Genomic DNA, 22654 nt, shown 5'->3' on the forward strand with positions numbered 1-22654 from the left:
CACACAAAGTCTATTAATTTTCCCTTCTTCCCCAGGCTGAAAATTGAGGAGCTGGAAGCTGAACGCAGCAAGCTGGCAGAGGAGAACAGATCTCTGGAAATGAAACTGGAGAAGCTCACTGTGCAGGTAGGAATGTGGAGGTCCAGAGCAGCTGCAGAGCCTGACATGGTCCATGCACTGGAGCTGTTCTAACAGATGTGACCAAATGCTTCCAGCATGGAACTTCCCATCCCTCAATCTGGGCAAGGCACCTTTGGGGGAGCCTGTGCCAGCTGCACCAGCACACCTGTGTCTCTGTGTTATTGGAGTGGTGCGATGTCAGATGCAATCACACAACTGCAGTTGTCTTTTACCATGCCTTTCCCTAGAACCTCCTCTTCTTGGAGCCTTAAAAGTTGCTACATGTTAAGTAACTCAACTGCTAGAAGTTGTCTGTCTCCAAATTCATTCATGCCAAAGTGGGAGTGTAAGCAGGGTTAACTGCATGGAGCCGACATGAAATTTTGAATTTCGTTGGTATTGAAGTCTCCACTCTGCTGCTGGCAGCAATGGAGGCAGAGACCACCAGTGTGTGGCCTCATTATGTAGGAGTTTTCCCAGCCAGGAGCTAGCAGTGCTGTTGAGAGGATGAGCTGGCAGCATCTTCAGACCACAGACGGGTGCAGAGTCAGAAGGATGGAAGGTGTGTTCCTTTTGCTGTGCTGTTGTGTGTGTCTTACCTTTCCCTGGGGTAGTGCTGTCCTCTGCGGCAGAAGGTGTTCAGCTTTTCACTCTGGGTAGATGCCTGAAGCCTCACCCTCCTTGAAGGAGGGCAAAGGTACCTGCAGCAGATAAGTGGACTGACTGTTCAGCTTGCTGTCACCCTGGGAACAGCTTTCCTGTGCAGAGTTGCTTCAAACTTTTGTAATGTTTCCTCTTTTAAAGGTGCTGGAGCAAACAAGAACCTGAGCCTGTTTGTTTAATCAAAGCCCATCCTGCTATAAACAGTATTATCTCTTCCTTCTATTCTCTCTGATACACTCAGCAATTTTAGTCTCTTAATTTTTCTTTCTTTTCCTCTTGTTTTCCCCGTTTTTGTATAAAATGCTTCATGGTAGAAAACTCGCAGGTTTGAAATTACTCAGATTTCAGACAGACCATTGATTTCATCTTGACATCTATTAGAGGTGAATCAAATCTTTTTTTTTTTATTACCAATTCCTGGAGACAGGAGAAGCGACAGCTTTGATAAAGCGGGGAGCTAAGAGCTGCTGAGCATCTCTGCTGAGCCATGTTTAGTGTGAAACCTGTCACCCGGGTCTCCTTTAATTAGGTTTCAGTCATCAGAAGGAGATGAAGTCTTTGGGCTGGTGTTTGGATGCTTAGGTCTCCAACAAACACAACAGCAGCTTTGGTTTCAGGGCAGATTACAATCCAGGTCATGTTTAATTTGCCTGCATTGTCTTTCAGTGAATACTGGCTTTCCAAGAAGGCCTGACCAGAAGAATTCCCTGTTTTCTTTGTGATGTCTCAAGACATCACAAGAATCTGCTTTGTTTGCTCATACTGCTCTTGAGATGCCAAGTCTTGAGTAGCAGGTCTAGGAAAGAGAGATCTGCCAGTCCCTCAAAAGGCAAGTTAGTGAATTCAGGTAGTCCCGCTCTTACATCTCCTTTGCCAAAGCTGGGGACATGGCTTTAACTCTCTCTTTAACAGGAGGTAGCTCCCCTTTCCTTAACTTCTCACTTGACTTGTGTCTTAGAGCAGTGGATGCCAAAAACAGCTTCTTTGAAAGGAGGAGTAGAGAGGAAAGCGCAATTAAAGGAATATGTGAGCTGAATGCTAAACTGTCAGTGATCAGTGTGTGCCCACCTGAATGGCCAAGAACTCCTCAGAGGGGAAAACATCAGCCTTCCCAATTTTTATTCACCTTGAGAATCAAATAGCTTGACAGGCCAAGCTTAGAATGACTCTTTTAACAAACACACTGAAAGAAGGTTTGTTACAGTGGAACCCACAAAGTTAAGGATAAGCTTAGAAATTCACCTCTTCTATCAGTGCTGAGCAAATATGCTGAAAATGTCATTAGACACTCAGATAAGGTCACTGAAATGTTGCTGGTTTGACATGTTATTTATTCCCATCTCTGAAAGAAATCATCAGGAAATGATGGGTTAAAGTAAGGTCTGTATCATGAAGGGGAAAGAAAGCAAGACAAACTACGTGCCGAAATCACAAGGAAATTTTACTGAATAGAAAGATGACTGGAAGGACAAACGTGGGAGAAGCATGGCTTCAAATCAAATAAAGGGGTAAGAGAAAGGGGAGACATTAAACAAGGTAGGATGAGGGCAATTTCTGGCAAATCTTTATATGCAGTTTCTTCTTTTTTAAAATAAAACCTCTAAGTCTGGAATTGTATCTACCAAATGAAAGGTACATGGAAGGGACATATTAAAGCTGTGAATTTGGAAGGGGCAGGTTGTAGAATTAAGGCTCTGACTGCTTTACATTGGACTGAAGTCTGTTGAGTTCACAAAGCTGCGTGTGGTGCTTGAAATCTATGGAATTACAGATAATGTTTGGTAATTAAAAATGTCAGTTTGACTGTATTGCTGTGTGGAAAGGAGTAAAGTTTCAAAAATGTTTACCTTCTCTTCACAGGATCACAGAATCACAGAATCAATTAGGTTAGGAAAGAACTCTAAGGTCATCAACTCCAAGCTTTGATGCCACGTCCAGTGTTTTCCTAAACTCCTCCAGGGATGGTGACTCCTCCACCTTCCTGGGCAGCCTGTTCCAATGTTTAATCACTCTTTCTGTGAAGCAATTCCTCCTCACGTGTGCTTTTGTATCTGAGCATTGGCATATGAATTTTGCTGATTTCTGCAAAATAGGCCACTCTGTGAGCAAGGGACCCTGATGGACTGTCCAGAGGGCAAGCGAGCACTTGGAAAGGTGCTTTTGTGTTGTGTGACTCACACTCCTTGAGCTCAGTATTAGCAGGTGAACTGACAGACTGATAGCTCTCCCCAGCAGTGTATATAACATCTGACATCTCTTTGTAAATTCTGTTCTTGTGTGGGGACAGCTGTGAATTATGCCTGAAGGTGCTTTCCACCTCCACGCACCCCATCTTCCAAAAACCCTTTCCTCTTGACACCTGGCTGCAGGCTGCATTGATTTTCCTTCACTGGTATAAAGACTTTAGCATGGATATTACTCACTGGTCAGGTCTTTACTGCTAATAAACCCCTCAGATTACAAAAACACAAGAGATGTTGAACAGTGGAGAAATGACACCCTGTTGAGGGTGCCCAGGACATTATCTTAAGGAAAACATTTGAAGTGTGGCTCAGGAGTGGGATTCAAATAAAATGAAAAGAGTGGGTTTAAACAGACAATTTTATCTCCTCTCCCTTAGCCTTCTTTTTTCCCATGAAGCAAAAAAGGGTTCCAGGAAAGCTGGGCTGTCAGTGCTTGCCCCATTGTGGGCAGAGAGAGATTTCAGAGAAAGGTTTGGTTTGTTCAGTTATCTGAAATGATCTCCACTGTCCTCCAGAGCTGCTGATGGAAAAGTGCAGCTCCATGCCAGGAACAAAAGAGACTGATCAAATCAGTGCTTTTTGGATAAAGTGGGAGGAAAGACTTGTGAGGAGTGTTCAATTAGCATTTCTTACTGCTCGGAGCCTTGTGTTTACAGGCAACCAAGCGGATGTGAAGTGTTCCTTATGCAAATACTACTCTCCTGCTTTTCCTGCTCTCCTCTACTCCTCGAGCTGAAGAAGAGATTCTTCAAGGTTGGCTGCTTCAAGGAAGATTGATTAAAGTCAGCTGCAGTTTGACTTAATTGGATCCATATGCTTGGAGAGGGAGCAGGACTAGTTAAAGTCCTCGTAATTAGTTCACAGCTGATTGGTGAGAAAAATGAAACTCCAGTTAGAGTTCAGATAAGTGGATCTATATGGATAAAAGGCAAGGAGGGGGATTTTTTTTCTTACACTGAGATGTGTTTGGGCTTGAAAATCACCTCTAGTCCCATAGCCAAGCTAACAGTCTAATCCCTTCTAGCGTGTGCATGTGTATTTATGAGGCTAAATGGAAGGAGTCTGTATTTTCTTGCTTGTTTCTGAGTAAAAGGAATCACCTGTGGATGCTGGCAGTCAAGGAGACCTGAACAGGGTGGTAGAAAACTAGGGGGGGGTCTCAGGGACTAGGCAAAACCCAACAAGGGTAAGTTTGGGTATGTGAAAGGGTCTGAATAGTCCAACTTTGAGTGTGATGCCTCTGCTCACAGTTGTTTTTGTTGTGTTTGGTCTTTCTGCCAATAAGACAGCAACACTCTTAAAAATGCAATATTATTCATAAACATTGAAGTAACTGATTTTTGCCTATTATCTCAAAGCTCAGAAAGAGTTGACTTAACTACATAGTGTGGGGACAGTCATCAGAAAACTTTCCCCAGACAGAAGCTGGTGTTTATGCTAAATTCTGCTGTCAGAGTAGAAGGGATCGAATTCCCTATTACAGTCTCCTTGAGGGAATTGCCTGCAAAAAATATACTCCACAAAGTATTGGGGGTATTTTTTCCTGCTGGCATGACTTCATTAAGGTATTTTGAGGTGTTCATTAATGCATGTGCAGGAGTTCCTTTCTAAATCTCTAACATTGCTATTGTTATCGACCATTTTACATTTTAAGATATTAATCTGGTTAAATTAAATCTTAGATTTTTCCAGGCCTTAAAGTGATTACTTTTGCACAAATTAAAACATAAACCACTTGTCCATTTTGGTGGTAGTTGTGTTGTAGCTGTAATGATTTGAAGATAAGAGACAAGCAAGTTCTGGAAGCAGAAATATAATAATTTTTTTAGTAAGAGTAACTGGCATAATTGGTACAGTTTGATACAAATAGAGTGACTGTCTAAAGATTTGCTCTGCTTGTCTACTTTAGGTCATTTTAATTGGCCTGCCTAAGCTATCAGGAACTTGTGGTGGTTGCTCCCACCACAGCAGGAGGCTCTGCAGGGAGAGTAGGTGGCTGCTGTCTGCTGGGTTAGGTTCTCCAGAAGTCAAATGTCCAAAAATGTTGAAAGTGCTGGGCATCCAGAGTGTTCACTTGTTTCTCTTTTCCCTTATCTCTGCAGCCTTTGTGATTGGGCTGGTCTCCTCCTTATTCTAGTACTGTATTTTGAGGGACTAACAAAACATTTGGGAGCTGTACCCCAAGGGAAGGTGGACAGGGAATGTTTCTCCTCTTTAAGCAATAATGACTCATTTTATGTTTAGGGCTTTGGCAGCCAGGCAGTGACTATCTTGGAGTTAAGAACCCAAGGCAAAGCTGAGGTTATTTAACAGTCTAACTGTTCATTTTGTGACCAGTGAAGAATGATGAATGAATCATTGACACTGTTACAAAATTTAAAGGGACACAGTCAACCTTTCAAGGTTCTCTGATTGACCTTAGATGCTCACGAGTCTTCTTCCTGGATTATCTCCACGCTCTCCCTTTTCACCAACTTCCTGTCCTTTTTCCTTCATCTGTGCCTGCTGAGGTCTGTGTTAGCCTCTGTGGCACAGCTGGTCCCCACTGAAAACCTCAGGTAGCCAATTTCAGCCCTTTTTTTTTGTATGTGTGTGTGGGGGGGGCAAGCTTCTTTAAATGGTTTTGGGCAAACCACTTGGCATCTCTTCAGTCAGGTATGGCTTTTGGCAAGGTATAGGAACAAATTTATGTGGGCTTCAGAGGGACTTAATTATGAGATAGAATAGCTGAAAACATGCAGCAGGAGACCCAGGAAAGAGAAGATGAAAGAGAAGTGCAGGTCCAGGACTGCAGAAGGTCATATCATATCGTGCTGCCCCACTCACCCAGTGCATTGAGTTTCATGGGAGTGTGTGGGAGTGGAAGAGGAACAGAGCAATTTGTGATCCATTCTGTAGACTCCCAGATTTTATCAGCAATAAGCTCATCTTTTACAGGCAAAGATTATCTCCTAAATTTCACAGGCAGCAACAAGAGTTTCACTGATGTGAGGAAGTGTATCTGCTCAAATGTATATTGGCAGAGACCGCTCTGTGGGTAACTCCACAGTTTTGCTCAAAACACCAATGAAAAACATGTGATAAACATCTGTGGTGCCTTGGTTAAATTTATACCATCTCTATCAGGTATTGATCCAGTAGCTCAATTGCAGCACAGACATTTCACTCAAGGGTTGGCATTTGTAATTTCTAACTGCAAAGGTATTTTCAGATAATTGGAGCTACCTTTACATTTTCAGGAGTCTCCTCATGACCTAAATGCCTCTGCTGCTTACTGCATATAGAAAACATCATGGGTATTAATTCATGACAGATCAGAGATCTGTAATGCTTGCATAGAACGCTGGAGCATATTCACACAGCAAGTTGGTTGTGATTGCAGCAGGGACCAAGTGAATCTGGGACTGTGGGTGACAACAGCACTGAAGGTGGGATGGCACCGGCAGTAACATGTCAGGTGGGGCTAGAGGAGCACATGGAGTCACCCAGCATGTCCTGGTGGCTGGTGTGAGCAGCACCTGTGCTGTTACACCTTCATTTCAATTATCACTTGAACTAATTAGTTGAAACTACAGCCAGACTGCTGTGTGGGTGTCTCTGGTGTTCACAGTGAACTGCTAAGGGGATGTACTGAAGTGCCACCCAAATGAATGGGAGGGAAAAGAGCTTCCCCATTAATGTGCCTATAAATTATGCTAGAAGGATTATACCTGTTATTTGGGAGAAAACATCATGTATCTTGTGCCACGTGGATTAGGTAGTGAAGAATATCCCAGAACCAGCGTAACACAGAAGGAGTGTAGAACTTGCTGTGATCCAGCCCTTGGGGATTACGTGACACTGAATTAGCTGGGGCTATGCAAATATTTGTACATGTTAATTCTGAATACATTGCAGTTATTAGAATTAGCAGAAATTAGAAACATTCCGTGGGAGTGGAGAGGAGAAGCATAAACGTGTCAGCAAGTTGTAGGTTTGTCATTAGGTGGTTCAAGGAGAAGCTGTTTGATGGCCTCAGTGGCCCTGATAAATGTGATGTGCAAAGTGGATGTCGAATAAAACAAGGACACGCTCAGAACAGACTTGCTAATGTTTGTTAACATCAGGGACCAGGAGTGCACCGATTCGCATTTGTGCAGGGAAGTTTTACCAACGTGCCCTTTAAAAAAATTTTTTTTAAAGGAATTCACACATTGAATATTAAACACCTGAAGCTCTATAAATTCTACCACCAGAGCTGCCACCGTATTGTTTATTTCATGCAGCACCTTTCTCAAAGTTCTGCAGAAACTGATTAACATTTGCATAATACATTTAACACGAAAATCCAGAATAAATTCATTAATGTTCTTCTGCCACTACCCTTGAAAATATCAGCAGTTGTGTGGCATCACTAAGCTCATTAGATGAGCAGAAGGGGAGGAAGGGTGAGTGCTGGATTTCCTGAACAGCTCTGAAACAGGAAAGGTCAGTGCACTGAGTGTCAGTACCTGAGCGGCAGCACGGAGACCTCGGAGCAAGCAGGGAGGGAGCTGTGGCATGGGGAATGTCCTGCTGGAAAAGGTCGCTGTACCAGTACACATGAAGCACGAACTTTAAGAGGTGCCATCCATGCTAGAGTAGAGAAATCAGTGGTGAGCACAAAATGCAGATGAGGTGCTGCTGCACTGAGGAGGAGGCTGTTCCTGGACCACATCCTGTTTTGCAGGGGCAAACACTGGGAAATTGTTCCAGTCCTGCTGTGGTACGAGGAAACTGGCTTGGAACAAACCTTAGTTTTCTGAGTGGGTGTTGCAGAATGATTGATGAGGTTTTAAAAGTCCTGCAAGACTTGGTTGCATGGCAGGGTGTCACTAAACCACTAAATCTGGGGTGTTCTGTATGTGTGCGCTGCTTTCGTGAGAGGATGGGGACAGAGATGCCAATCCTGTTGGTGTTCTTGTTTGGTAAAAAGATCAAGGATGTACAAAAATGAGTAACTTCAGCTACAGCTACACAGTCAAACTCAGAGCTGAGTATGTAAAATGCCCACCCAAAAACTTATAACATGAGCTAGTAAAGTAGTAGTAAGTAGCAACTCCAGAAGGCTCCTGTGTGTTTCACTGATTCCCAGAATCACCCTGTGGGTGAAAGCCAGGGCTGAGGAGACAGACATAACCATTTTAAAATGAGACTTCACTTTTAAACTCCTCTAATCTTACTTATCATACAGCAAAGAAAAAGCAAAGTTTCAAGAAGCGATAAGAGTGACTGTCCCTTTATAGTTTTCTTGTTTTTCTCTGTAGTCATTCGATGGCACAAATTAGTTTTAAATTGTTCTTTCTTCATTTTCCATTATTTTTCTGCTGCTTTGAATTCTGCTGCCATGTCACAGAAACAAAACAAAAATGTCATTTAGACCTGTATAGTGCAAATAACGCTTCTCAAGGTTTGTTTACTGAAGCTTTGTGTTTTTTCTCAGGTTTCTATGAGTACCATGTTCTTAAGTTACAGCTCTCTCCACATTGGGCTTTTAGCTTTTCATTACTTGTTATCATTTCAGCCTTTGTTTGATGACCCAATTATTTTCAAGTTTTTGATTAGAACAAAGTAATAGGTCACAGTTTCATGCTGCCCTTGTCTTAACAACTTCTGCTGCTGTGGTCTGGCTTTTTGCCACTGGTCTTTGTCAAATCAAAGTTTTCCATAATATTCTCCAGCAGTTTTATTCTTCTGATGAAGATCCTCTGGTTATGGTGCCACATTTTTCCTTTGCTACTTGGTATGCGGAAAACTCGACACCGTCTCTTGAGAGACAGAAGACCAGGATGTGTTACCCAGGTTATGGAAAAGAAATAAGTCAGAGTTTAGCAATGTTTTGTGTGTGTGTGTGTGTGATGAGGGGAAGAGGAAAATCTGCCTGTTTCATGTCACAGTGAAGACTGATGTTAAAATATAGATGAGGAAATGGGGAGATGCTCTGAGCTGAGCCACTATAGAGGTGGCAGCTTTCATCAGAGAAACAGGTTTTCTTCATGTGACTTCTGCAGGGGGATCCAAGCGTGTGAGATGTTGATAAGTTATCTTACATATCCCAGAACTCTTCCCTTTGATCAGACTGACCTACCACCTATTTGCCACCTGGAGACACAGATTTACATTAAAAAAAAAAAAGAGTTTTCCCTGAAGAATTTTATCAAATAGTAGAAGGGAAACTTGATGTACCTCTGTCACTCAAATGCTTGTCATTGAGCATTCACTCACCAGACCAGGCTTGGGAAGGATCAGAGCTCATGGTGTGCCCAGGGAGACCCAGGGATGTGTGTGGGGAGAAGTAACTCCCCAATGTCAGAGCATCTCTTCCAGCACACCCAGAATGCAGTCAGATCGTGATACAGTCTCTTCCTAGTCCAGATTTGCCTCAATTTCCATTTGCTGTTATTTGATAAGACTTTAGAGAGACGTAGATCCAGACTAGTCAGAAAAAAAGTAATTGTTTTTGACAGCTTTCCTACCTAGATTTGAAAGACAGGTAACAGTGGAATGGAAGACGATGCCTAATTTAGGTAGAAAAGCTGTTCTCTGTAAATGAGAGTAGATAGTTGGGATGGCAGGATAAATGAAATGCTGTAGGAAGAGTATCTTTTAAAAAAAATCAGTGCTGTCACATGAAGTGGTTCTGTGTGTAGAAAGGAGCAGAGGTGTCAGTAAAGCCCAGTTGTTTTCCATACAGGTGGGAGTGTTCCCAGGTGTTCCATCACATCTGTATTTACCTGAACACAGGGTTCAGCTCCATCAGGAACTCTGCTGCTTCCTCTAATCAGCACTTAAACCCCACATTTCCTAAATGATGCAGAAGCTCTGTGCCTGTTCTTTGCATTTTTGGCAGGACATTTAAAATGAAATAAAAATTCCCTGAAAGCTGTTGTGCATGTTGGACATGACATAAATGTTCACTTGAGATTGTGACCTTTCTGAACAAAGACTCTGCTTTTGAAAAGTGGGTCCATTGTGTTTCTGGCTCTAGTAAGATGAAAAACTTGAAAAAACAGTAACATGAAGGCTGTGCAGCAAGGATGAGCTCTCCAGAGGTCCTCTTGTGTATTTTGGTTGTCTTCCAGTGGATACATTCTTTCTCTCTGTGCTGTACTACCACAGTTGCAATCAGTAGTAATTACAGAAATTTTCTCATTTTTATGAGTAGGGGGATGTGAAAAGCTCTTGACAGCACCCTCTGCAAGGGAGCTCAGCTGTGGAGCTGCCTTCCCTCTAGATCCATCACAACTAGAGTTGCTGACCTTAAGGTTATTTCCCAAGGAGTCAGGGCTTGCTCATAGGTCAGTCTGTTCAGTGAGCAAGGAAAAGTGTGATTAGATATGTGTGAGCTCTTATGATTAATGTTTACATGGTGGAGCTGCCTGAACATTTAAATACAACACCTAGGAATTTAATTTATATTTATATATATATGTTTACAGACAATTATTAGAATGCATGCTGTTCTTTTTAAATGTAGACATGACTTGATAGATATGGGCATAAAATAGGAGCGTCACTGGGATTGTTTCAACAGAATCCAACTGGAGTGTGGTCAGAGGGATGGTAAAGGTGGCCAAACAGGGAGGGAAATAACTGCTCAGGAGGAAGAACAGACAGTGGGTGTGGGCTGTGGCTTCTTCCATGGCTATGCTACAACCATGGCAGCTGTCAGACTGTTCCCCTCAGGTTCACAGAAGTTGAAATGAAGGAGGTGGCAGCATCACAGACATTCATTAGGATCCTCTTCAGGTGGATGGTGGGAAGGAACAGTGATTGTATAACATGAAATGGTTTCCTCAGTGCTGCCCAGTGGCTGTGCATAAACAGCAACTTCTAGAGCCAAGTAGTTTGGGGATTGAATGTCAATGTCTTTTGACCTTTCTGCTTTCTCGGGGTCTCTAATATCTTCTTAGTGTGATGCTGCTGTTGACACTTCTTTAAAATGTCCTAGACCTGCATCTGTACCTGGAGGTTTTTGTGTGGTCCATTCTCTGAGCATCTCAGAGAAAAAAATACTGGACATACTGCAAACCAGACCTGTCAGTCAATTCACCAGTGTATTCCTCCTAAGCCTATGCTTTCATCCCTCCTGTCTCAGCTCTTTGGCTATTTCGTTCAACTTAATACTCTTTACTGATGTTCCATGCTTCTAGGGGATCAAAAAGATAGTCTGAGTCCTTTAGATATGTGTGAAAGTTAGAGATGATGCCCTTCTCCCAGTTTACTCAATGATAGCTTGAAAACTTGTAACTGGGCAAGGCTGCTTCTGAAGTGTTCATTTCTTTAGGCAGACAGCTCAGGAAAATGTTGAATTTGCTGCTTGGAGCAGTTAAAGCCCTTCAGAATCCAATAGTTTGCCCCATAGCCATTCCTCTTATTGTTTCAGTTTATCCATAAATCTCTCTTATTCTTGTAAAATCAAAATGAAGATGAGATGACTCTCCCCATCTGAGAAGATTTCAGTGCTGCTTGAAGTCTCCTTGCACTGGCAGAAAACAATTGAGCTTTGAGCTTGAACTGAGAGACAGATAAGATCACCAGGAGATTTCCACAGTAAATGCAGAATATATTCTTCTCTAATGGATTCTTAGTGCTGTCTGGCAAGTAATTGAATTGCTTGGGTGGGAAGGGAGAGGGGACTGGGTTGTTGTTTTATTGTTCTTTGGTGGTGGGTTTTTTTTAAAGCTCCCAAATTTTGTGAGGGCAGGAAGGAAATGGTGGTTTCTCTCTGCATGATACAGGATGTCTGTCAGACATAGGGTAAGCTAATTAAAACATCACTATATGTACATGAGGGTGATAAGGCAGAAAGGACCTCCTTGAACCTTCTTTGATTCAAGGGGCTTGTCTGTGTCTTTGCTTCTATCTACTCACTGTGAAATCTGCAAGTAATTCGTGCTCTGGGGGTAGAAATGGGGCCATTGGGTAAATCTGGCCTCTCGCTCTCTCCCCCACTGGAGTAAAGCAGAAAATAAATCCATTCTTGCTCTGCTGCAATTACTAAGACAGTCTGACTCCAGCTGGGCCATAGCAAGGATGCTGGTTCCTGCTGTCCCACTGTCGCCAACACTGCTATGCTCTGTCACCAGTGCTAGCAGAGGGTAGCACTGGCTCAGCTGGGAGGTTTCCACAGCCCCTCTCTTTCAGGGCACAGCACGTGAGGGCACAGAAGCAAAGCAGCATCTGCCTCTTTCCCACCCTTTTGTTTAAAAGTACGGAGTATGTCCTGATAAGCCAAGGGAATGATGGAGAGAGATAATAACACACCCTTTGGTATATTCTTTGGAAACACTCGATGGCCAAGAGGTGGTCCAAGCCTTACAGCCTGCATCATTGAAAAACACTGAACAACAGCAAAAGGGGGGGAAAAAAGGGATGATCATCAGGAAAATTGCTATAATGGTAAGATAATTAGAACACAGAATGATTAACATCAGCCAGTGTGCTGCATTGGCAAGGACTGTGCAAGTTGACATAATAGGCTTCTTCCATATCAAATGTGCAGTTTTTCAGCATTCGGTTTAACACTTTCTAATAGAGTTCACAGCTGAAACAGGCGTTTGGTTCTCATGTAACATTGCACAGTACCTTTCCTCTCCTGTGGCTACTAGAAAGACCTTGTTTCTCCTTTGTGTCTACCGATACTGAAGGATAAAAGCGCCGCCCTGACCATGAAGTCCTTCTACATTGTTTTGAACAATAGCCTGACTTGAGTTCCTAGGCATACTCTTCCTGTTGTGCCTCATGGAAATGGACTTCCCTTAAAAAAGGTCTCTGAAATTCCAGAAAACAGTCGTCTTCTTCTCAAGGAGAAAATATAAGGGCTTGGGCTACCCACGACTGACATTCTCTTCTAAAAAATACTTTTATAAATGTCTATTGCATCGGAAGACCCTCTATTTGCTGTCTTTACCCTACTGCTTGCAGATTCCTCCTGCCAGCCCTCACATATGTGCCCTAGTGATTCCCTTGGATTTGCCAAAACTAAACTGGTGCAGGAAATGAGATTTAGCACCACATTTAATAACTGGGTTTGTAGCCTGATTGAGTTTGGAACAGAACTTTGAATGCAGAATGACCTCAGTGAAACCCACGTGGTCAGCATCTCTTACTGGTCATTGCAGAAGAGTAGACATTTGTTCTCCTTCGTTACTACCAACACCACTGGCTCATGGACTAGAGCATTGGATGTTTTGTCTCCCTCCATTTTCCCTGGTTTCTTCTGATTAGGCTGGTGACGTTTTCCCAGGATCTGCAGTGGCTTTACCCTTGCTTTGATTAGATGTGGGCTGGTGTCTGTGTTGGGGCACTTGCAGCACCAAGATCAGATACATCCTTCATTGCAGCTGATAAAATCTGATGGTGCTCTGTGGCAGAAAATCCCCTGACCTCATAGTGCTTTTTTTTTTTCTTGTACTCCTTTACTGTGTAAATAAAAAAAGTCTTTTTTCCTTAAATTGTGGGAGAACGCAGTGCCCGAATCCCCCCTCTCCGCTCGGCGCGGGGCCCTCGGAAAGGAATTGCAGTCACGCAGCTGTGCGGTGAATATGTAAAGAGTGTTCTGTGTGGTTTGTATTTTGTGGATTATTTTCTCGCTCCTTTTGACCCTTCCTCAAATGAAATTCCTGCACTTCATCCGTTCCTCTGGGCTGGGCAATCAGCAGCTACGATCGAGGGCTGTAAGGAGGCAGTGGTCGGGCATACAAAGCAGTCGCATTAGGACTGAGGAACCAGGACTAATGGGGAGCAAGGCTGGGAACAGAGACAGAGAAATATGGCAGAATAAGATTCATTAGGGATCAGATTCAATAACTGTAAAATGATGAGAAGTTTATGATCAAAGGCTTACTTCAAGCATTTTAATGACACAGTCATTTAATCCGTTTAAAGCAGATAGATAAGGAGTTAAGTGAAATCTACAGCAGTTGCCTTTCTGAGCTGTTTATGAACCTGTTCCAGGCTACAGATCACTGTGAAAGGCACAGGATGGATGCTTGCTGTAGTAATTGAATAGTATATAATGGCCTACCAGGCTTTACAGGCTGATTTACATACAAGGTCAGTAAAACTTAATGCAAACACTTGTGGTTTGTCTTATTAGTGTGTGTGGTTCCTCTGCTATTTTTAATGTGTACACTACTAGCAAGAGTACTGAACGAAGGAAAGGGCAGAATTATTTTAAAGCCTTTTTGTATCAGGATATTTAATTCCCATGGGTGTATCTCCTCTAGAAGGAGGTTTGGTATCAGCTCTTGTGGTGACAAGATTCAGATGGGCTCCGACACTTGAACCTTGAGGTCATCTCCCACAGGAATTACACTTCTGAAAAAAACCAGGGGTGTCAAGGGGGTACAGAAGTTGTTTCTCATGTTTTCCTTCCCCTGTTGCACTTGTGCCACCCTCCGACCCTCTCTTGGGGACTCTCCTCAGTTAGTTAACTTCCTTCCCAGCTTTTCTTGTCAAACATTTATAAACTCTTTGGACAGTTGGATGGCACTTTGCTGCCTATGCCCATGGAGTACAGCTCAACTCAGTCCCTCGTTCTCACTGCCTTTCAGCCACTTGGACACCACAAATTACAGCTGGAGTCCTGTGTGTGCCTTGCAGACTGCACCTTTTTCTATTTCCCAAGTAGTCATTCTCCCCTTCAAAACTGTCCCAACACACACACTCCTGGGTCTATAATGGAGCTAACAGCTCCCACGTCCCACATTCTCCTTCCGTAGGGGAGTCCTTCCCGTTTATTAAGCCCTTAGTCCCGTGCACACACTGCTGTGGAGGAGCAAGCAGAGGGGGCTCTTTCTCTACTCACAGCTCGAGGCTTGTCGAGCTGCTGGAAGCAAAGTAGTGGCTGCTGCTGCATTGTTTAAGGCAGTGTTACAGCACAGTCTGTGCGTGATGCAGACACGGGATCAGAGCTGGTATCAAGCTGGTGGGGAACAAGGAGAATTTCCCAAGGCTCCAGGCCATCTTGTTTTCTACTTACACAGAAAGTTGCTGTCCCGCAGTGGTATTGATTAATTTTAAAATAGGGAGGTGATAAATGGAGAGTTCAGGTGGTTCTGGTAAATGTGACTGCAATGGATGAAGGCGTTTAAATCGAGCCTGGAGTATCTTCCCTTACCTCATGCTGGTTTTCTTGCTCGTCCTAGGAGGGATCTGCTGACGTCTAAGAGCAACAGCACGGTCCCATGGAGAGACCTTCTCAGCTCTTTTCACTTGTGCTTTGCACAGAAACCACCTGCATCCTCTTCCTCTAGCTTGCCTCTCCCACAGCAGCTCCCTTTCTGCTGCGATGTTTGGGATGCCTGTCACAGCTGCTCAAAGGCTGTGTGTGTCTGAGAGAGACCAGCCAAGGCTGGAGGTTACAAATCCCTTGCAGCAAGCACTGGCAGCCAGGTTGTAGATCAGGTTTTAAGCAACCTTGGGTCCACTGTCAGTCTGCACATTCCCATTTCCTGAGAGAGAATTGGAAAATAGCTTGCTTGTTTGAAAATAAGTATAATTTGTCTTCTAAAATGTTAGCACTAGCAGACAGATCTCTCGTTACTCCACTTCCCTCTTGTTCTTCAGTGTCCCTTCTTTTTTTTCCAGCTACTGTTCCTTCCCAAGAGCTTAGAGACTGAGCACTTGAGAACTCACTTGTAGGAATTAATATACAAAAAAAATGGATTTTAATCCATCTTCTGCCTCCAAGTACCTTCTTTGCGGGTGGCTGTTGCACTCTATTTTCACATGACTATTTCAGTGAGATCTGGACTAGCAGCAGCTGCCCAGATGGGGACTGGCAGTGCAGCACAGTGACTTACCCACAGTAAGAGTAGTTTTCCACTCCCAACCCTGTGTCAGGGACACAGGAACGAGTCAGGAATCTCCTGAATACAACAGATTGACTGGTAGTAATGCTCACTACTCTGTGGTAGTAGTCTAGCAAAACCCATCCCTGACAGAATCACAGGCCAGCAATAGGGTTGTCATAAACAAAAAACTCAGGACTCAGGCTCTCTTCTTTACTTATTTATAAGTGTTTGGTCTGGAAAAGTAAAACCTCCCACATAAATGTTCATGAGGGGTAGAGGCAGGAGAGAAAGCTCAGCAGCAGCAAGAAGATGGTACCACAGCAGAGCTGGGGACTGGTAGCACTGCAGAGTTTGGGGATGTGGCTGTTTTATTGACAGACACAGGTCTGGCAGGCAGGAGGTGATGCAAATCCCAGCTCTGTTGTGGGTATAACAGAGTGTAAGTGGCTTTGGTGGAATTTGTGGATAATTTCCCTGAAACCTGGTCCCTTGTGCTGCGAAGGAGAAGCTCAGGGCCTTGGCCACAGCAGTCTCTGTTGGCACAGTGTGGTTTGGAGAACACAGAGGGAGGGAAACAATTCTAAATGAAAATGGTTTTGCCAAATCCACCAGGTTTGGTACACTGTCAGATTCTGGCACAGTTAAGTTTGCCTGGACCTGAGCAGCTTTGGCCCCTCTTGGGCACAGCTGGCTGATCTCACAGACATCGAGCCCTTGGGCCCCAAGCTCCTCCCAAGGAGGTTACATGGACTGCCTGACCCAAAATTTGCTGACCTTCTCGCCTGGAAGAGCAGCACTCCTGGTTTCACTGGTTCTTTGCCTGGCAGTGTTCTGTTTTGAATAGGAGACTATCTCATTTAACAGCTTTTGAGAGAGGCAAACATATTTTGTGTGTGGTTTAACTTAATATACAGGCTGCAGAGCTGACGTGAAGGCACTGATCAGTTCTTACAGTTGAGATAACATTCAGAAAACAAATTAGAGTTTGCGGTTGGTACAGATCCAGGCAGAATTCATAAAATTGAATAGTATTTTCAAGTTCAGTGTGGACAAGCTCATTACTGATCCAGAGAAGCCAGGCATGTATTGAGGAATTAGGAATGTTTGGGATTTTTTCTCATTAGTATAGAGAGGCATCCACGTTATGGTCTCCTGTAGGGCTTTTGCAATGTGGATTAGAATTACTGGCAGTGTCAAGGAGGTAGTTGAGGGGAACCAAGTTTGAGATTAGTGGGCTGGGTTTATCTATTGCAGTGAAGTTGTCTTTCTCAGTGGGTCAGCTCATGATGTTCCAGGTCTTTCCTGAGGGCAGAACCATAAGTTTTTAGCTGTCTGGGCCTGTGCTTCATGAACATGAGGGACCACAGTCATGTTGTTGTTATTGTGATACATGCATGCTAGGGCAGACATAAAATGGAATTTCAGGGGGAAATTGTGCTTGTTCAAGGTGTTTGCTACCCTGCTCCCCTTCCACTCTGCAGTCCTTCAGGTGCCTCCCCAGAAGTGCTCAATACTTGATGGCAGGTGCTGCCTTCAGGGGGCAGCTGTGGGAGATAGATGGGGAACTGGCAGCAGGATGTTAGATGGAAATGAGAGAAATAGTTTGTTGAAGCTTTGGCTTTAATGAAGATGAACATGTGTACAGAATGATTATTTTACAAAGAATGTGTACACATGTGGTCAGGAGTGATGTAGATAGAGATGTGTTTGTGTTTTTTGACTTCTAGAGATTTCACATCTCATCTTTGTTTCTCTCTTCACCATCTCCCAGAAAAGTAGAAGTTCTTAAATTGACTTTACTCCCTTTAAATCAGGATGGAGACTCCCTAGTTTAAAGCCTCGGGACCAAGAAAGATGGCAGGTGACAAACCTGTTTCCATTCTCTGATTTTTTGCACTCATAATTACCAAATAACCCTTGTAGTTTTCCAGTGAGCTGGATAACATCTGTATGGATCAGCATCCACGTGTTCAAGTTGTCATTATGACTGTGAAAAAGACTTTTCCTTTAGGGGAAAAAAAGCACAATCTCAGTGGCTGGATCTTAAGTGTCATTCTAATTTTCCATCACCTGAGGATTTGAGCAGCTCTGCCACTCTGGAACATTGAAATGAACATAGATTTGAAAGTATTTTTATATTTAGAAGCATTGATTCTAATATAATTTCTCTACAAATTAAAACTCTCCTTGAAAAAGATTAAACTGTCAGTGATAACATCTAGGTTCTTGTTATGTCTAAGAGGAATAAATGCTGAAGTTACAGAATTGTCTGGAGGCTTATAAAGTAAGAGGAGGAATTAATGATATGAGAGAGAATGGATAAAAGTATTGGATAACAATTTTTTGAATAGGAGGAAGTGGAATGAGTTGAATTAAGAGGTTTATGGCCAAAAAGAATACTCATTTAGTCTGATATAACACAAAAATACAGTTTTAAGTGAAATCTGCACAGTGACTTGTAGTTGCTCCATAGACTCTTTTTAATAAGATATCAAATATTGATTTAAAGACACCAAGTAATAGACAATGTATTGGTTTCCCTGGTTAGCCATCCCTATTAAAAATATATATTATTTCCATTTCTCTGGCTTCACTGTGAAGCTATCAGGTTCTTGCTATGCTTTTGTTTGCTACATTAAAGAACCATTTAGTGTCAGATTTCCACCGAAGACCCTGATCAAATTGCTTCAGCCTTCTCCGTAGCAAATGAAATAGATTGATTTCCATTTATTTCTCAGTGGAAGACGTGGTTTTCAGACCGTGAATCATTCATGGAAGTCTTCTCACAACTTCCCTTTATTTTCCACAGCCCCCTTACACCTTCACACCTCACCTGGGCTTGTTATCACTGTAGGGGTCTTATCAATGTTGCCTTCAGGGACAATATTGTTTCTTTAGTCCTACTTAACGATACATAAAGATCCTCCCTGTTCCTTGGGTTTTTTCTCCCCCACAGCATTAAATTAGAGGTTATCCTTAGTTATTAACTGTGGCCAAAAGCCCTCCTCACAGGCACTGTTCTTCCAAAAAGTACCTGCTGTGTTGTGCACCTGAGACTATTCTGTGCTCCAGGATGTCTCAGTGCATTTGAATTCATGGGGAATGATTGTGCCCAGCACAATCAGATTTCTAAGCTATCTTTGTGGGCCTTGTTGTTTGCTGCAATTTTGCCTTTGTGTTATCTGCATATTTTGGTAGGGATTTATTATTTTCTTATGTATCTTAGTGAACGTGTGCTGCATACAATCAGCCAAAGAAGCAATTCTTGTTGGAAATGTCACTATTAGTTCAACAGCTTTTGGGCCATTTAAAAATTGCCATAGTCTGATTTTCCATCATGCTGGTTGTAAAAGAAAATGTGATTTTGATACCGAGGCAAATATATTACAGAATTCCTATTCTGTTATGTCAACACAGTTATCTTAGTTAACTAGACTTGAAATCTCTTCAAGTCTGTTTGACAAGACCTGCTTTCCATGAAATTGTGTTACTTGCTTTTTCTGATCTTTTCTTCTAATGGAGCTATGTATCAGCCCTGTCTTGTGAGTTAAGGAGATTCAGTTTGCTGCATTCTGGAAGCTTCATGAAAAGTGAACAAGGCAGCAGATAACTCGATCTGTATGAGGCGAGCTGGTTAATCTCATTTTTCAGTCTTCACAGTCTATTCACCAGCCAGTGCTGCCTCATTCCAACTGCAGTAAAACGTGCAGATCAATACTGCCAATGGGTGATTAGCAAGTTGCAAACTTCAGTAAGCAAATACATCCGAGTCAAGGCTTGAAGTTGGAGAAGAAAATGGAGAAGGAGTGATTGAGTGGGCTGAAATAACGAAACCAGATATTTCCTCCGAAGTGAAATGTAAGCATTGTTGAGCTCTGTTAAGCAAGATGATGGCAGAGATTTGTACTCCTTTCACAGTGATTACAGAAAATACTTTTTTTCTGAAATCACTGACATCAAATGTGCTTTCCCTTATCACCTCTCTTGATCTTTTTTTTTTTGTTTGTTTGCTGTTGACCTGCTGGAGGATAAAAATGTCTCAATTTATGCAACTGAGATTTTTATTGTTGTTCTTGAGGCCAGGTTTTGCTGGTTCAGTCAGATGAATTCTGAGGTGGTGGTCTACTACTCAGTCTCAGTTTCAGGCAGAAACTCTCTGGTTTCTGTCAGTATATTCCAGATGCACCAAAGACAATTTTGGGGTTCTGCTCATGAAAACAATTCAGAATAAATGGCTTCAGCTCCCTCTGAGACAAGGAGTGCAGCTGAAGTAGCAGTAATTTTAAGGTATTAAAACTGCATTAAAAACAGAACAGTGACTGAAATATGAAAAAGGACCAGATAATTGCTACAAAGAGTGAAAATTGCATTCTCGGTAGCAAATGTGGTCTGACCCATGAAAGTCAGGGTGACTGTGTGCTTAAAGATGCCTTCTGAAAATCCGTGGTTAGGGAAGTGCAGGAAGGCTCTCTTTCAGGTTCCAAATGAAGTTGAAAAGATGCCTCTTCAGCTCCAGCCAGGCTGTGTTTCTGAGTTATGCATGTGCTGTCTAATTAAAACTTAATGGGAAAGAAGTAACTACTGCAGTGCAGGAGCATGTTGTGGTAGCTGCTGTGTAAGGCTGAACTGTCCTCTCCTTGGTGGTTTGTTGTACAAAGGCTGGAAGGCTGGTTTCTCACTCAGAAACTCTAGAAAACTAGAATTCCTCTCCATTCACAATTTTCTCTCCTGAAAATGTTGTGATACGTGTTGGCAATGAGAAAAGTGATGATAAAAATGAAAGCCTGAATTTTATACAGCAGGAAGTACTGTGTCTTAAATGAGGTTTTGGAGGATCTTAACGGTTTAGAGGTTGACCTGGCAGTCATAATTCTGGAAAAACCTGGCAGTAAAATTTGAAATCATTGCCCCTTCACATCCTCTGTGCAAAATGTGCTGGTTGCTCTCCAGTCCATTAGCACAGTGACGTAAAACTGGTGAAATAAAATCAAACAGGAGGCAGGACAGTTGTATTTCAGACCATTAAGTCGTGCACTGTTGTTTGGACAGTTTTGTGTCTACCAAATATACTTCAAGATAGATTCGGACTGGGTTTGGCTCAATTTCGTAGTAGTCTAAGCTTGAATAAGGAAGATGTGTTGTTGGGCATGAAGTGATGTAAGTCAGGTTTAGTATGTTTAACAAAGTCATTTTGCTGATGGGTTGGTGATCCCTGTGTGATGTTCTTGAGCATTTTCCCATATGTTTAGCTCATTTTGCATTTAATTGAAAAGGGATGAATTGTAATTGAAGCTTTGCAGACAACCAAGAAGTATTTTCCCCTAGAGAAAGCCAAGAAGGTGTATTTAAGCAGATGGTTGTGCTGACATAAGTCACCACCTGGACAGTCTCACCCAACACAGGGGGTATGAAATGGTGGGGAATGCACCTTATGTCACCTACAGAGGTGCAGCTTAAATTGTAAAACCCGTTCTCATGCCAGAAGTGTTTTTCTTTTTGTCATAGGAATAGAAGGGTTTAAACTGAAACTTTGCTCCCTAGCCAAGGCTTAGGTGGATCCCTTGTGCCACCTATGGATGGCTGCTCCTCCTCTCCACTCTGCACCATCTTACCCTGTGATGTTACAGCTTGAAATTCCCCTTCTCAGCCCAAGAATTTATTGCCATATGGAGACTTTCTGGGTCTCATCAGTACAATGGGTAAAGCGAAACCAAGTTACCAGCTCTTCTTTCTCAGGCCATATGTAACTAGTGAGGGGTATTGATTTAGTTTTGATGTGATGTCGTTTATAAATATGCATGAGGATTTAGGGTTATTTAACTGTGCTTTTTAATTCTCCTTGCATTGCTGACTCTTCTAGTCGAGGGTTTCTTTGTATGCACAGCAAGTTGCTCTGTGACAGCCCTGTTCTCACTGCCTGGGACCTCTCTAATGTTTGTTAATCCCAAGTCTGTAGAAACTTTTAATGTTCAAGGAATAAAAGGACACAAAGTGATGCCCTTCTGCATAGGGACCAAGGGAGCAGAGTCCAGCTCTCTGAGAAGCAGGGTGAGGAAACTTGGGGCCAAAAGGTAATCATCACAAAGTGGGGAGAAGAAAGGAGATGTAGGAGACCTTTTTCATGCTCCTGGAGAAGGAGAAAAGAGCTCTTTTTGTCAGGGATCTTACAACTTGCTTAAATTAAAAAAAATTAACCTGGTCAAATGGTGAAAAGGGAGAGAAAACCAAACATTTGTCTATTTGCCCTGAGGAGATGGAAGAGAATGTACCCTCTGAATCGATATTTGGATGGTTTAGATACTCAGATTTCTTACTTGAGAAAGAGCAGAGCAAACAGAAGAGGGTTCTGCCTGTTCGACATATCTAAGAGAACCTGCATTAACTCCTCCTGGTGAATAATGTAGATAACTACATGGATAACAGGATGGTATGTACATGGATATATGTTTTTCTGGGACATTGGAAGCTCCGTATCTGGTCTCTCACTTTTCCCTCTACCAAATTATCCATTACTAGAGGAGTTTCCTCCCGTGCCTGGCTGGACACTGAAGTGATATTGGGGAACATGAGCTCTCCCCAGGGGCAAGACAACCTCCACGTTGCTGAGAACAGAATTAACTGACAAAAAGGTAAAACTTGGCAGTTTCACTGTAGCTGCTCTTCCCCTCAGTGTGTTGCAGGGACATGTTTTGTTTCCCTCATTCTTGTCCTCTGCTTGGCCAAAGCAGAAGGCTCGTGGGAGGCGATAACCTCTCGCAGCGAGAGGCTGCAGCAGAGCTTGTTTAACCTGGAACACATTTGCTGTAAAAC

The 22654-nt window shown here is 42.8% G+C and overlaps 1 protein-coding gene across 1 annotated transcript in view; it reads left to right on the top strand.

Annotated features, from left to right (window-relative positions):
• The window catches only part of MAD1L1 (mitotic arrest deficient 1 like 1), a 352256-nt gene that overhangs the window by 197207 nt on the left and 132395 nt on the right, over positions 1 to 22654 (top strand). The window contains exon 15 of the mRNA XM_027683662.1: positions 36 to 126. Coding sequence (XP_027539463.1) covers positions 36 to 126 — 91 coding nt within the window. The remainder of the gene's footprint in view (positions 1 to 35; positions 127 to 22654) is intronic.

This window comes from Neopelma chrysocephalum, unplaced genomic scaffold (assembly GCF_003984885.1).
Source record: "Neopelma chrysocephalum unplaced genomic scaffold, ASM398488v2 Primary Assembly neopelma1_65, whole genome shotgun sequence".
Lineage (NCBI taxonomy): Eukaryota > Metazoa > Chordata > Aves > Passeriformes > Pipridae > Neopelma > Neopelma chrysocephalum.